Raw genomic sequence first — 13,135 nt, forward strand, 5'->3', positions numbered from 1 at the left:
GTATATGAAGCTTAGAAAAATAGAGGGCTATAGAAAAGCTGAGTAATTTCTAAGGTAGGGACATGTTCAGCACAACTTTGTGGGCCAAAGGACCTGCATTGTGCTATAGGTTTTCTATGTTTCTAGAGGTTGATAGGCTCTTGTTTAGTAAGATGCAGGGAGGTGGAACTGCTTTTGCGTATCTCTGTACTTTTCCTGTAAATAAATTCCTCTATTTCCTTTCCACTAGCTGGCAACCTATACAACAGTCCCAACCTATACAACAGTCCCAGGAGTGTAATTGCACCGCTTCCTACTTCTAAGCATATAGATTCTTACCTTGATTTATCCTGGATCATCTCTCCCACAAGCATTATAGCACTCTCCTTCATCAATACTGCCACTCTTTTTTTTTTACTTCTTTTTCTTTCTGAAAACTCTTCACATCTGAGAATATTTAGAACCCAACCCTGTCCTTCCTTAATTTCAACAAGACAAAGGAGATGGTTATTGACTTCACTAGATCTTGCAACACTCACAACTTCCTTCACATCGGTGGCATAGCAATGGAAACGCCGAGAAGTTTCAAACCCCTGGGAGTGCACCTCTCGTGGTCCCAGAACACATCCCACAGAGTCAGGAAAGCTCACCAACGCCTCTACTTTCTGAGGAGGCTGAAGAGAGCTGGACTATCCACATCTATACTCATGGCATTCTACAGAAAACAGGTAGTCAAAAGTGCCCAATGCATCACTGGCAACAGCCTACCTGTCATCAATGAAAGATGCTGGAAAAGGATCAGAAATACCATGAAGGATCCCACCAAACCTGCTCATGGTCTGTTTGACCCACCTTCATCAGGGTGGAGGCTATGTAACATCCACGCCAAGAGCACCAGGGTCAAAAACAGTTACATTCCCCAAGCATTAAGACCGATCAACATCGCCAACCATTGACCCAGCCCTCCATACCCCTCACCATTAATATATCATTTTCTGTCAGTCACCTTATGTACAGACGCTCCTGTGCCTAGCATTGCTCTATGGACATGCAATCAATCTATGTATATGCTATTTTGTGTATTTATATTTATTGTGTTTCTTATATTATTGCATTCTTTATCTCATTGTGTTTTTTTCTAATTCTGATTAAGGGTCAGAACACCAATGCCCTTGAATGGAAAATCCTACAAAACTTAGTGGATATCGCCCAGTCCATTGTGGGTAAAGCCCTCCTCACCATTTACATGGAGTGCTGTCGCAAGAAAGCAGCACCAATGATCATCCAGACTGTGCTCTCTTCTTGCTGTTGCCACCATTAGGAAAAAAGTGCAGGAGCCTCAGAACCCACACCACTTGGGTCAGGAACAGTTATTACCCCTCAACCATGAGGCTTCTGAACCAGAGGGGGATAACTTCACTCAATGTCACTCATCCAAACACTGAACTGCTCCCACAACCTATGGATTTACTTTCAAGGACTCTTCATCTTGATAATTATTGCTTGCTTATTTATTTATCTATCTATCTATCTATTTCTTTTTGTATTTGCAGAGTTTATTGTCTTTTGCACATTCTTTGTTTATCTATCCTGTTGGGTGTGGCCTTTCATTGATTCTTTACATTTCTTGCATTTACTGTGAATGCCCACAAGAAAGCGAATCTCAGGGTGACATACATGTACCATGATAATAAATTTGCTTCGCACTTTGAAGATCTTTCTTTCTCTTTTCTTACCTTCTCTCTATCTCTAGTTGGCTGATGCAAGGTCTGAAGCCAAACATTTCCCAAGGCCAGCATGGAGTAGGTGTCATTCTGAGTGGATGGCTGCTTTAAGATACGCTCAAATTTTTTCTGCCCTGGTCCCCATTCTTGTTTGGCCAAGTGGAGGTTGCCAATCAGTGACCATGCATCTGGATGATCCTGCGGAAAATAAAAATTAGGGGTTAATTTTAACAAACTAGTATTGAGAACTGCAACACCTTGGTTGGCATAGATGAGTGGGGTCAAAGGGCCCGTTTTAATAATGAGAATTGTCTTTGACTGCACTTCCTGAACAATTTATTTTCATCTGGGCCTGCTGAAGTTTAGAAGAACAAGGGCAGTATCTCATTGAAATCTATCACATATTGAAAGGTCTAGATAGAATGGATGTGGAGACGATGTTTCCTATAATGCACAGGTCTAGGATTAGAAGGCACAGTCTCACAGTAGAGGGATGCCCATTTAGAAAGGAGATGAGGAGTAATTTCTTTAGGCAGGGGGTGGTGAATCTGTAGAATTCATTGCCACAGATGGATGTAGAGGACAAATCATTCAGTATACTTAAAGTGGAAGTTGACAGGTTCTTGATTAGTCACGGCATCAAAGGTTACAGGGAGTAAGCAGGAGAATGGTGTTGATGGGATAATATATCATCCATGAGGGAATGGCAAAGTAGGCTCGATGGGCCAAATGGCGTAAGAATCAGGTTTAATATCACCGGCAATATTGTGAAATTTGTTATCTTTGTGGCAGCAGTACAATGCAATACATGATAAATACAGAAAAAAGATGGAATTACAGTAAGTATATATAGTTAAATTAAGGTAAGTAGTGCAAAACATAAATGAAAAATAGTGTTCATGGTTTCTATATCCATTTAGAAATCAGATGCCAGAAGGGAAGAAGCTGTTCCTGAATCCCTGAGTGTGTATCTTCAGGCTCCTGCATCTCCTTCCCGATGGTAGCAATGAGAAGAGGGCACGCCCTGGGTGGTGGGGATCCTTGACGATGGAAGCCGTTTTTCCAGAGGCACCATTCCTTGAAGATGTCTTGAATACTACAGAGGCTAGTACCCATGATAGAGATGACTAATTTTATTACTCGCCCCAGCTTATTTCAATCCTATGCAGTAACCCCTCCATACCAGACGGTGATACAGCCAGTCAGAATGCTCTTCACGGTCCATCTGAGAAGTTTGAGTGTTTTGGGTGACAAACCAAATCTCCTGAAACTCCTGATGAAATATAACCACTGTCTTGCCTTTATAGCTGCATTGATATGTTGGGAACAGGTTAGATTCTCAGAGATCTTGACACCCAGAAACTTGAAATTGGTCACTCTCCTCACCTCTGCTTCCTTCGTCTTACCCTTTCTGAAGTCTATTTGGTTTTGGTTTTAATGACGTTGAGTGCAAGGTTGTAGCTGTGACACCACTGAACCAGCTGGTATATCTCACTCCTGTATGCCCTCTCGTCACCATCTGAGATTCTACCAACAATTGTATCATCAGCAAATTTATAGATGGTGCTTGAGCTATGCCTACCACACAGTCAGGGGTATAGAGGGAATAGAGCAGTAGGCTAAGCACATATCTCTGAGGTGTGCAGTGTCGATCATCAGCCAGGTGAAAGTGTTATTACCAACTCGCACAGATTGTGGTCTCCTGGTTATGAAGTCAAGGATCCAGTTGCAGAGGGAAGTATAGAGGCCCAGGTTCTGTAGCTTTTCGATCAGAAGGAATGCAAGAAAACAAAGATCAGGCAACCAGCTAACTCAATCCGGGACACTTGACATGCCCCAAAGGGCCAGGGAGCTGTGTCTGTCTGTTCAACCCAATGACCCAACATGCCAGTGGCTCTCCTTCATGAGGAATTTGAGGATAAGAGCTGATTGTGGACTTCAGGAAGGGTAAGATGAAGGAACACATACCAATCCTCATAGAGGGATCAGAAGTGGAGAGAGTGAGCAGCTTCAAGTTCCTTAGTGTCAAGATCTCTGAGAATCTAACCTGGTGACAACATATTGATGTAGTTATAAAGAAGGCAAGACAGCAGCTATACTTTACTAGGAGCTTGAAGAGATTTGGCATGTCAATAAATACACTGAAAAACTTATGTAGCTGTACCGTGGAGAGCATTCTGACAGGCTGCATCACTGTCTGGTATGGAGGGGTTACTGCACAGGACTGAAAAAAGCTGCAGAGGGTTGTAAATCTAGTCAGCTCCATCTTGGGTACTAGCCCACAAAGTACCCAGGACATGCCCTTTTCTCACTGTTAGCATCAGGTAGGAGGTACAAAAGGCTGAAGGCACACACTCAGCAATTCAGGAACAGCTTCTTCCCCTCTGCCATCTGATTCCTAAATGGACACTGAAGCTTTAGACACTACCTCAATTTTTAAAAAAAATATACAGTATTTCTGCTTTTGCATGTTTTAAAAAATCTATTCAATATATGTAATTGATTTTGTTTATTTATTATTGTTTTATTTTATTTATTATTATTATTTTCTCTCTCTGCTAGATTATGTACTGCTGCTAAGCTAACAAATTTCACGTCACATGCCGGTGATAATAAACCTGATTATCATTCTGTCACCAAAGACTCTTGGAGATCATCGTCTGGTGGTGTCACCAGCTGGGGTGGATGATCCAGTGCAAAAGATTGCAGGAGGAAGCAGAGGGTTGTGAACTTAGTCAGCTCCACCATGGGTACAACCATCCCCACCATTGAGGACATCCCCAAGAGACAGGTCCCTAGAAGTCAGCATCCATCATTAAGGATCCTCACTATCCAGGACACATCATCTTTTTGTTACTGCCACTGGAGAGGTGATATAGGAGCCTGAAGACCCACATGCAATGATTTAGTAACAGCTCCTTCCCCTCTGCCATCAGATTTTTGAACGGTCCATTAACCCGTGAACACTACCTCAATAGTCCTCTTTTGCACTACTTATTTTTGTGATTTATAATAACTTCCTTGTTGCACTCAACTGCCATCACAAAACATCAAATTTTGCAACATATGCCTTCTTAAGCCCATCACCCTGACTGTGGCACAAGCTGCTGACAGCAGCTCAACAGACTACTCTGTCCTGAGCCACGCCCGTTGAAGATCCTTCCTCCCCCCAGAAATGAGGGCTTTAGAGCCTGTTAGTGTTTCTGTAGGATCAGAATCAGAATCAGGTTTATTATCACCAGCATGTGACGTGAAATTTGTTAATTTAGCAGCAGCAGTTCAATGCAGAGAGAGAAAATAATAATAAATAAAACATAATAATAAATAAACAAGTAAATCAATTATGTATATTGAATAGATTTTAAAAACTGTGCAAAAACAGCAATATCTGTACCGTATATTTAAAAAAAAAAGTGAGGTAGTGTCCAAAGCTTCAATGTCCATTCAGGAATCGGATGGCAGAGGGGAAGAAGCTGTTCCTGAATCGCTGAGTGTGTGCCTTCAGGCTTCTGTACCTCCTACCCGATGCTAGCAGTGAAAAAAGGGCATGCCCTGGGTGCTGGAGGTCCTTAATAATGGACACTGCCTTTCTGAGACACTGCTCCCTGAAGATGTCCTGGGTACTTTGTAGGCTAGTGCCCAAGATGGAGTTGACCAGATTTACAACCTCTGCAGCTTCTTTCGGTCCTGTGCAGTAGCCCCTCCAGACCAGAAAATGATGCAGGTTAAATCCTCAGAGATCTTGACACCAAGGAACTTGAAGCTGCTCACTCTCTCCATTTCTGATCTCCCTATGAGGATTGGTATGTGCTCCTTCATCTCACCCTTCCTGAAGTCCACAATCAGCTCTTTCATTTTACTGACATTGAGTGCCAGGTTGTTGTTGCAGCATCACTCCACTAGTTGGCATATCTCACTCCTGTACACCCTCTTGTACTGGGTTTTTATGGGATGGGTTTGCGAGACCCATTCCCAATCCTCCTCCTTTCGCAGCTGGGCTTGGGAGCATCTATGGTGAAGTTTTCATGCAATACGTCAGTGATAATAAATCTGATTTTGATTGAGAATGGGTGAAAGATGTAGCACAGCAGATATAGGCCAATGACATTGCTGGTTCTCCTCCATACCCTTTTGGCTTCAACTTCTAAACAGTCTCCAGTTTGACAACCAAGAGCCCATGGACTCCTCAAACTGCTCTCTGGTCAATTCTGACCATTTGTAGCCATTCTTATAGCCTCTAGTGCTCTAAAAAAAACTAGAACTCTCCCACAACTCCCTCCTTCTCTCACTGAAAATGTGAAATTGTTGCCCAAGTCTCTTGTCACATCTTCTTAAGTATTATGGCCAAACTCATGTGAAGAGCTACATAATGGCTCGAGCCCTCCATTAGTCAGGGTCGACCACAGATGCTGCGTCCTAGCCGTCTACACGATACGCAAGCCAGGGCAGTACAATATGGAGAGCAAACTGTTCCCCATGCAGCAGGCACCCCCCCCCCCACCCCACCCATGCAGCTGATGAATCCAAAGGAATAGTCGCATCACAGGAGTTGCTAGTCAGTGTTGAACGTAAGACTGCCTTCGGGTCTCCAGCACCAGATTTTTGCTCAGGGTCTAGTCCCGAAGGCTTCCCTATGAGTGGGTACAGCCATTAGGCAATGGACGTTTGATATCAGTTTTCCTTCTCCTGGATGATTTTAAAGCGCTAGTAACCTGCCTTTACCCCTTCTCCTGTCGGTAGAAGTTGTCTTGCCAGGCTTAGTAGCTAAGCCTTATGTAAAGGCCAGGAGCTGGGCTTGGTTGTCTAAGGCTAACTGAAACATGAGATCGGGAGCATTTAATAGGTAGTGGGGGCTCAACCCCACTACCACCTCCAGCAATGACAACCTTAATGGCTACACACACAGAAATTGTAATACATCTAGATTTGCATTGAGAGGTGCTTGCAAACTCTTCTGTGCTCACTTGAACCAACCTGGTTAATTTGTAGAGCTTCTTTAAACCAGTCGGAGGCCTCATAAAAATTTCCCTTGTCTCTTGCCATGCAGCCCAAGCGTAAGTAACCTGTGTGGAAAGAAAAACAACATGCTAATTCCCTTTCCGGAAATTGGGTGAATTGGCTGTTGTTCAATCATGACATTTTATTGCCACAGCAAGCCTACTAGTGCAGAACCTTCTGAGATTCTTGCCCGGGTTTTGTTGGAGAAGAAGCATGCGGTCACTACTGGTATTTTATTTTACGTTATTTATTTAAATAAATACAGTGCAGAACAGGCCTTTTTGGCCCTTCGAGCTGCACCACCAAGCAACCCCCCCCCCCAATTTAATCCGAGCCTAATCACAGGATAATTTAACCTACTAACCAGTACATCTTTGGACAGTGGGAGGAAACCACAGCACCCGGAGGAAACCCAAACACAAGTGGGAAGAATGTACAAACTTTCTTACAAAACACACTCTAGCTTTTTGGCTTCCACTTCCAAACAGTCTCCAGTTTGACACAACCAAGACCCCACAGACTCTTCAAACTCTGCTCACTGGGCAATCCTTTAGCCTCCATTACTCTAAAAAAAAACTGGAACTCTCCCCACAACTCCCTCCTGCTCTCTCTGAAAATGTGGAAATTCATTGCCCAAACACAGTGAGCCCCAGGGAATTCAGTGTTCTGTAGATAGTAGTTACCATATTTTAATTCAAATTCGTTAACAGTCTTGTAAATCCCTAATCATTGTATTTTGTGTGTAAATAAAGTTTTGTAAAAAAAAAATCCACAGTACAAGGAATGGAAGGATTATTTCATATGAAGACACAATTTACCACAGAGCCAAGGACACAGTAATCTATCCTGCAACATACTGCATCCTTTCAAATTCAACTTCAAATTGAAGTTTATGGTTATTCAACAGTATAAACGTATACAACTAAATGAAACAATGTTCCTCTGGGACCAAGATGCAAATCACAGTACATATGTCTTCGGTTGTCCATCGAAATTTGATGATGATGACGACGTGAGATCTTTGATGACTGTACAGTCCTATCCTGGACCCACAAGCTCTATTGCAGGTGGGACATGTATATGTAGTAGTGGTGGCAACCATGGCTGCATTTCTCCTGGCTCTCTTCTGCTGTCTTCTGGTTGTTCTTTCCATCTCCAGGATATGAATCCGGTCCCTACACAGCTGTCGCCAAGTGGTACGGTCAGCAGCAACCTCCTCCAGTTCCTCGGGTCTGATCTTGCACTTCCTTGAAGCATTCTTCATCTGATCCTTACAGTGCTTCTTCGGCCTTCCAGCTGAGCGTCGACCATGATGTAGCTGGCCGTATAACACTCTGCGGGGTAGCCGACGTGGAGGCATCCTTATCACATCCCCCAGCCTCTGCAGCTGACGCTGGGTGACCATGGCCTCAATACTTCTGCAGTTGGCCTTTACAAGTATTTCAGTGTGAGGCACCCACTCACGCCAGGTAATTCCCAGGATGTGCTGGACGCAGCTTATGTGGAAGCGCTTCAAGGACTTGATGTGATGGCTGTAGGTTACCCAAGCTTCGCAGCGAAAAAGGAGGGTGGTCCTCCGCCAGTTCCACGATGGGATGACTGTTCGGGTGACCATAGCAGGACAAGAGTCCGAGCCCTTCCTTGTACGCACAGGAGTGAGGCAGGGGTGTGTACTAGCGCCAGTGCTCTTTAACATCTTCCTCTCGAGTGTTACCAAGCTCCTCCACAATGAGATATGTCACATACAATAAGATTAACAGCTAGTAAAGAAAATTCTGTAGGTGTACAAGTTGATATAAAATGCATATGTGACATATAGTTAAATATACAACATTATAATGCTATTGGCACAGTCATAAATAATGTGGAATGAGTGGTAGTAGGGTGTTCAGAAGTCTCACAGCCTAGGAGAAGGAACTGTTACCCAGCCTAACAATCCTTGTTCTTATACCTGATGCCTGATGGTAGCAGGTTAAAGAAATTGTGGGACTAACTCCTTGAAAAATATTGAACAGAACTTAAAAAAGAACTAAGAAGAGCTTTAAATATCAAAGAGAACTCAAATTAAGGTACTCAACAAAAGAACCGTCCACATTTTGATGGAAATCAACAATTATTTCATGAATCCAAAAAAGCTGGAGTAACACACACAAATGCTGGAGGAACTCAGCACGTCAGGCATCATCCATGGAAATAAATAAACAGTTGACATTTCAAGACCCTTCATCAGGACTGGAGAGGAAGGGGGAAGAAGCCAAAATAAGAAGGTGGTGGGGGGGGGGCGCGGGATGGTAGAAAAGGACGACAAGCTAGAAGGTGATAGGTGAAGACAGGTGGTTGGGGCAGGGATGAAGAGGTAAGAAGCCAGGAGGTGATAGCTGGAAAGGCTAAAAGGCTGGAGAAGGAAGGATCTGATAGGATAGGAGAGGAGAGTGGACCATGGAAGAAAGGGAAGAAGGAGGGGCAACAGGGAGAGGTGATCGTCTGGTGACGAGAAGAGGTAAGAAACCGCAATGGGGAACTGAATAGGGAAAGCGAATGGGGAAAAATACAGGATTTCCAGCATCTGCATCATCTCTTTTGTTTATCGAAAGAACCTACATGTTTTGTAAATTCACTTCTGGCTGTCATAAAAGTACTCCTGAGCATGAGAATTTTAACCAAACAGACCAATATGGATCATGTACAGATAGAAGAGATTTAGATTAATACGCCTTTGTGTTTAGTGCAGTCATTGTTGGCTGAAAGGCCCGTTCCTGTGCTGTACGGTTCTTGGTTCTAAACAAATAGACCATACTGACAAAGTTTTAACATCAGAGCTGGAATAGGTAATTTATCTCTTCAAGCTTGCTTTGTTGTTCAATTCTGCCAACTGTTGCACAACGGTGAGTAATGCTGAAGCTTTACAAGCCATTGGTCAGATCACACTAGTGGAAAATCACTTCCCTGCACTGTTGAATACAACTCCATACTCATCGACCAGGGCTAGAAACTACAGATACACCTTTACCTTTGACCAGCTCTGTAATCATCAGCATAAGCATATCCAATCAACCAAAACAAAGAGGCCATAGAACATGTTTCTTCTATGGCATTCTCCTCCCCGCCTTCTCTCTTCTTCCATTTGCTATCATTCTGGCTCCTTTCTCACCCCTTCTCTGCTCTTCACTTGCCCTCTGATGCCCCTCATGTCCACTCTTCTCTCCTATGAGACATAGTGGGGCAGAATGGTAGCTAGTGGTTAGTGTAACGCTACTACAGCACCAGCGACTCAGGTTCAATTCTCACTGCTGTCTGCAAGGAGCTTGTATGTTCTCCCTGTGACCTTGTGGGTCCCTCAGGTACTCTGGATTCCTCCCACATTCCAAAGAATCAGAGGTTAGGGTGAGTAACTTGTGGGTGTGCTATGTTGGCAGACGAAGCATGGCCGAGACACCATGGTAGTGTAGCAGTTAGCATGCTGCTATTACAGCTCAGGGTGTTGGAGTTCAGAGATCAATTCCAGCGTCCTCTGTAAGAAAGTCCGTACATTCTTTCCGTATGTGCACAGGTTTCCTCCGGGTGCTCCTGTTTCCTCCCACAGTCCAAAGATGTACCGGTTAGTGTGTTAATTGGTCATTGTAAATTGTTCTGTGATTAGGTTAGGGTTAAATCAGTGGGTTGCTGGGCAGCACAGTTCGGTGGGCCATCAGGGTCTGTTCAGCACTGTATCTCTAAATAAAAAGAAACGCCAATGGTTAATTCCCCTCTATAGACGCTGCCTGACCTCGAGCACTTTGTGTGTGTTGTTCTGGATTCCAGCATCTGCACAATCACTTGTGTTTCTGAGAAAATACTTACAGTCTACATAATTTGGATGCTCCCTTAAAACATTCTTGTAGAGTATTTCTGCTTCATGGTATTCACAGAGGGCCTCGTAGAGCCTGGCCAGGTTGTAGGAGGTGGTGACTGAGATGGCATTGTAATAATGCTCATCGTGCTCAGCTTCAGCCTTTGCTCGCTCCAGTGAAGCCAGGAAGTATTTCTGCCGAGAACAAACAAAACATTTTATTTGCAACAAAAAGGACCAGGCCAAATGGGTCAGAGGCATCCCAAGCTGGCATCCACAACACAAAGTTTACAAAAGTAACCACCAAAGATCTCGCTTTCTATAGTGGGAAGTCTAGGAGCAGAAGGAACAGTTTCAGAATAGAGGGATATCCATCTAGAACAGAGATAAGGAGGAATTTATTTGGCCAGAGGGTGGTTGATCTGTGGAATCTTGGAAGGCATGAAAATGGATTTGACAAGGATAATACATCAGCCATGATGGAATGGCAGAACGGATTCAATAGACCAAATGGTTTAATTCTTCTGCTGTGTTTTATGATCAAAATAAATTTATTACCGAAGTATGCATATGTCACCATAAACTAAAGAAATGCAATGGAACATAGAACATTATAGCACAGTACAGGCCATTTGACCCATGACTGCTGACCTGTTACTACTCCAAGATCAATCTAAAAACAGAATCTACAGAATATCATTCACAAAGACTGACAAAGAACCAAGGTGCAAAAGAAGACGAACTGTGCAAATGAACATAATACTGAGAGCAAAGAGCACAGGTTGTAAAGAGTCCTTGAAAGTTAGTCTGCAGATTTAGACTCCGTTCAGAATTGTGGTGGGTGAAGTTATCCACACCGGTGGTTGAAGGGTAACAAGTGTTCCTGAACCTGGTGGTGTGGGACTTGAGGCTCCTGTACCTCCTGTCCAATGGTAGTAGAGAGAAGAAAGCATAGCCTGGATGGCGAGGGTCCACGATGATGGAAGCTGCTTTCCTGTGGCGGTGTTCCATGTAACTGTGCTCAATGGTGGGGAGGGCTTTGCCTCAGATGGACTGGGCTGTATCCATCACTTTCTGAGGACTTTTCGATTCCTGGGCATTGGTGGTTCTGTACCAGGCCACATGCAACCAGTTAGATTACTCTCCACCGTGCATCTATATAGCTTTGTTAGCTTTCCAACTTTGTCAAAGTTAACAAAGAGTGAAATAAAGCAGAAAGGATAGAACACAGAACAGTACAGCACAGTAACAGGCCCTTCATCCCACAATGTTGTGCCAAATCAATTAAATTAGTAACCAATGGGCAACCTCTAATCCCCTCTGCCAATACAATGTCCATATCCTTCCACTTTACTCACATCCATGTGCCTGTCTAAACATCTCTTAAAAGTCCCTAATGTATTTGCCTCTGCCACCAGCCCAAGCAGTGCTTTCCAGGTTCCCCACACTCTCTGTGTAAAAATCTTGCTCCTCACATCTCCTTTGAACTTGTCCCTCTCACCTTAAATGTACGCCCTCTGGTATTAGACATTTCAACCCTGGGAAAAAGATACTGTCTGTCTCCTCTATCTATGCCTCTCATAATCTTATAAACCTCTATCAGATCTCCCCTCACCCTCCGCCTCTCTAGACAAAAGACAACCCAAGTTTGTCCAATCTCTTATTTTAGCATATCCCCTCTCCTGGTAAACCTCTTCTGTATGATATCCTTCCAATAACGGGGTGAAACTGACAGAACATACTGAGAGTGTGGTCAGGGAGATTATGTTGAATCTTTATTTCCTCTGGTTGGACCACAACCAGAATACTGCATCTAACTCTGGTCACCACACTTTAGGAAGGACATGAGGATCCAAGATTGAACTTTGAGGTTAAATTGGAGAACCTAATTTGTTTTCATTTAAGCAAAGGAAGTTGAGGAGAGATTGATTATGATATACATGACCATGTGTTCCCTGATACAGGCAGCACAAGTGCCTGAAGTTTAAAGTGATCAGTGTAAGATGCAAAAGACATGAGAAAATCTTAAACACAAGCAATTCTGCAGATGCTGGAGATCCACAGCAACCCACACAAAATGCTGGAGGAACTGAATAAATAGTCAGCGTTCTGGCCAAGACCTTTTTTTAGGACTGGAAAGGAAGGGAGAAGATGTCATGGAAGAAAGGGAAAGAGGAGGGGCACCAGAGGAAAGTGATGGACAAGTGAGAAGAGAGGTGAGGCGGGGGCCAGAATGGGGAATTGAAGAAGAGGGAAGGGGAGTGGGGGAAAGAATTACTGGAATTTGGAGAAATTGATGTTCATGCCATCAGGTAGGAGGCTACCTAGACGGAGCATGAGGGGTTGCTCCTCCAACATTTTTGCCGATAGGGTGAAGGTGCCCAACAAAGCAGTCCTCTGATCTACACTGTGTCTCACTACTTTAGAAGAGACTGCAACAGGACCTCTAGGTACAGTAGACGACCCCTACAGATTTGCAGGTGAAGTGTTGCCTCACCTGGAAGGATTGTTTGGGAATCTGAATGGAGGTGAGGGAGATCAGTGGGGAAGGAAGAATGGATAATCACAAAAAGAGTGACTTCTGTGAAAAGGACAGTGTGAGGTG

General features: G+C 43.7%; 1 protein-coding gene across 1 annotated transcript in view; it reads right to left on the reverse strand.

Moving 5' to 3' along the window:
* The window catches only part of ctr9 (CTR9 homolog, Paf1/RNA polymerase II complex component), a 103,898-nt gene that overhangs the window by 46,554 nt on the left and 44,209 nt on the right, over positions 1-13,135 (reverse strand). Inside the window, exons 12-14 of the mRNA XM_072272909.1 lie at positions 10,542-10,725; positions 6,678-6,766; positions 1,716-1,901 (exon numbers count right to left, since the gene is read on the reverse strand). Coding sequence (XP_072129010.1) covers positions 1,716-1,901; positions 6,678-6,766; positions 10,542-10,725 — 459 coding nt within the window. The remainder of the gene's footprint in view (positions 1-1,715; positions 1,902-6,677; positions 6,767-10,541; positions 10,726-13,135) is intronic.

Source organism: Mobula birostris, chromosome 11 (genome assembly GCF_030028105.1).
Source record: "Mobula birostris isolate sMobBir1 chromosome 11, sMobBir1.hap1, whole genome shotgun sequence".
NCBI classification, from domain to species: Eukaryota; Metazoa; Chordata; class Chondrichthyes; order Myliobatiformes; family Myliobatidae; genus Mobula; species Mobula birostris.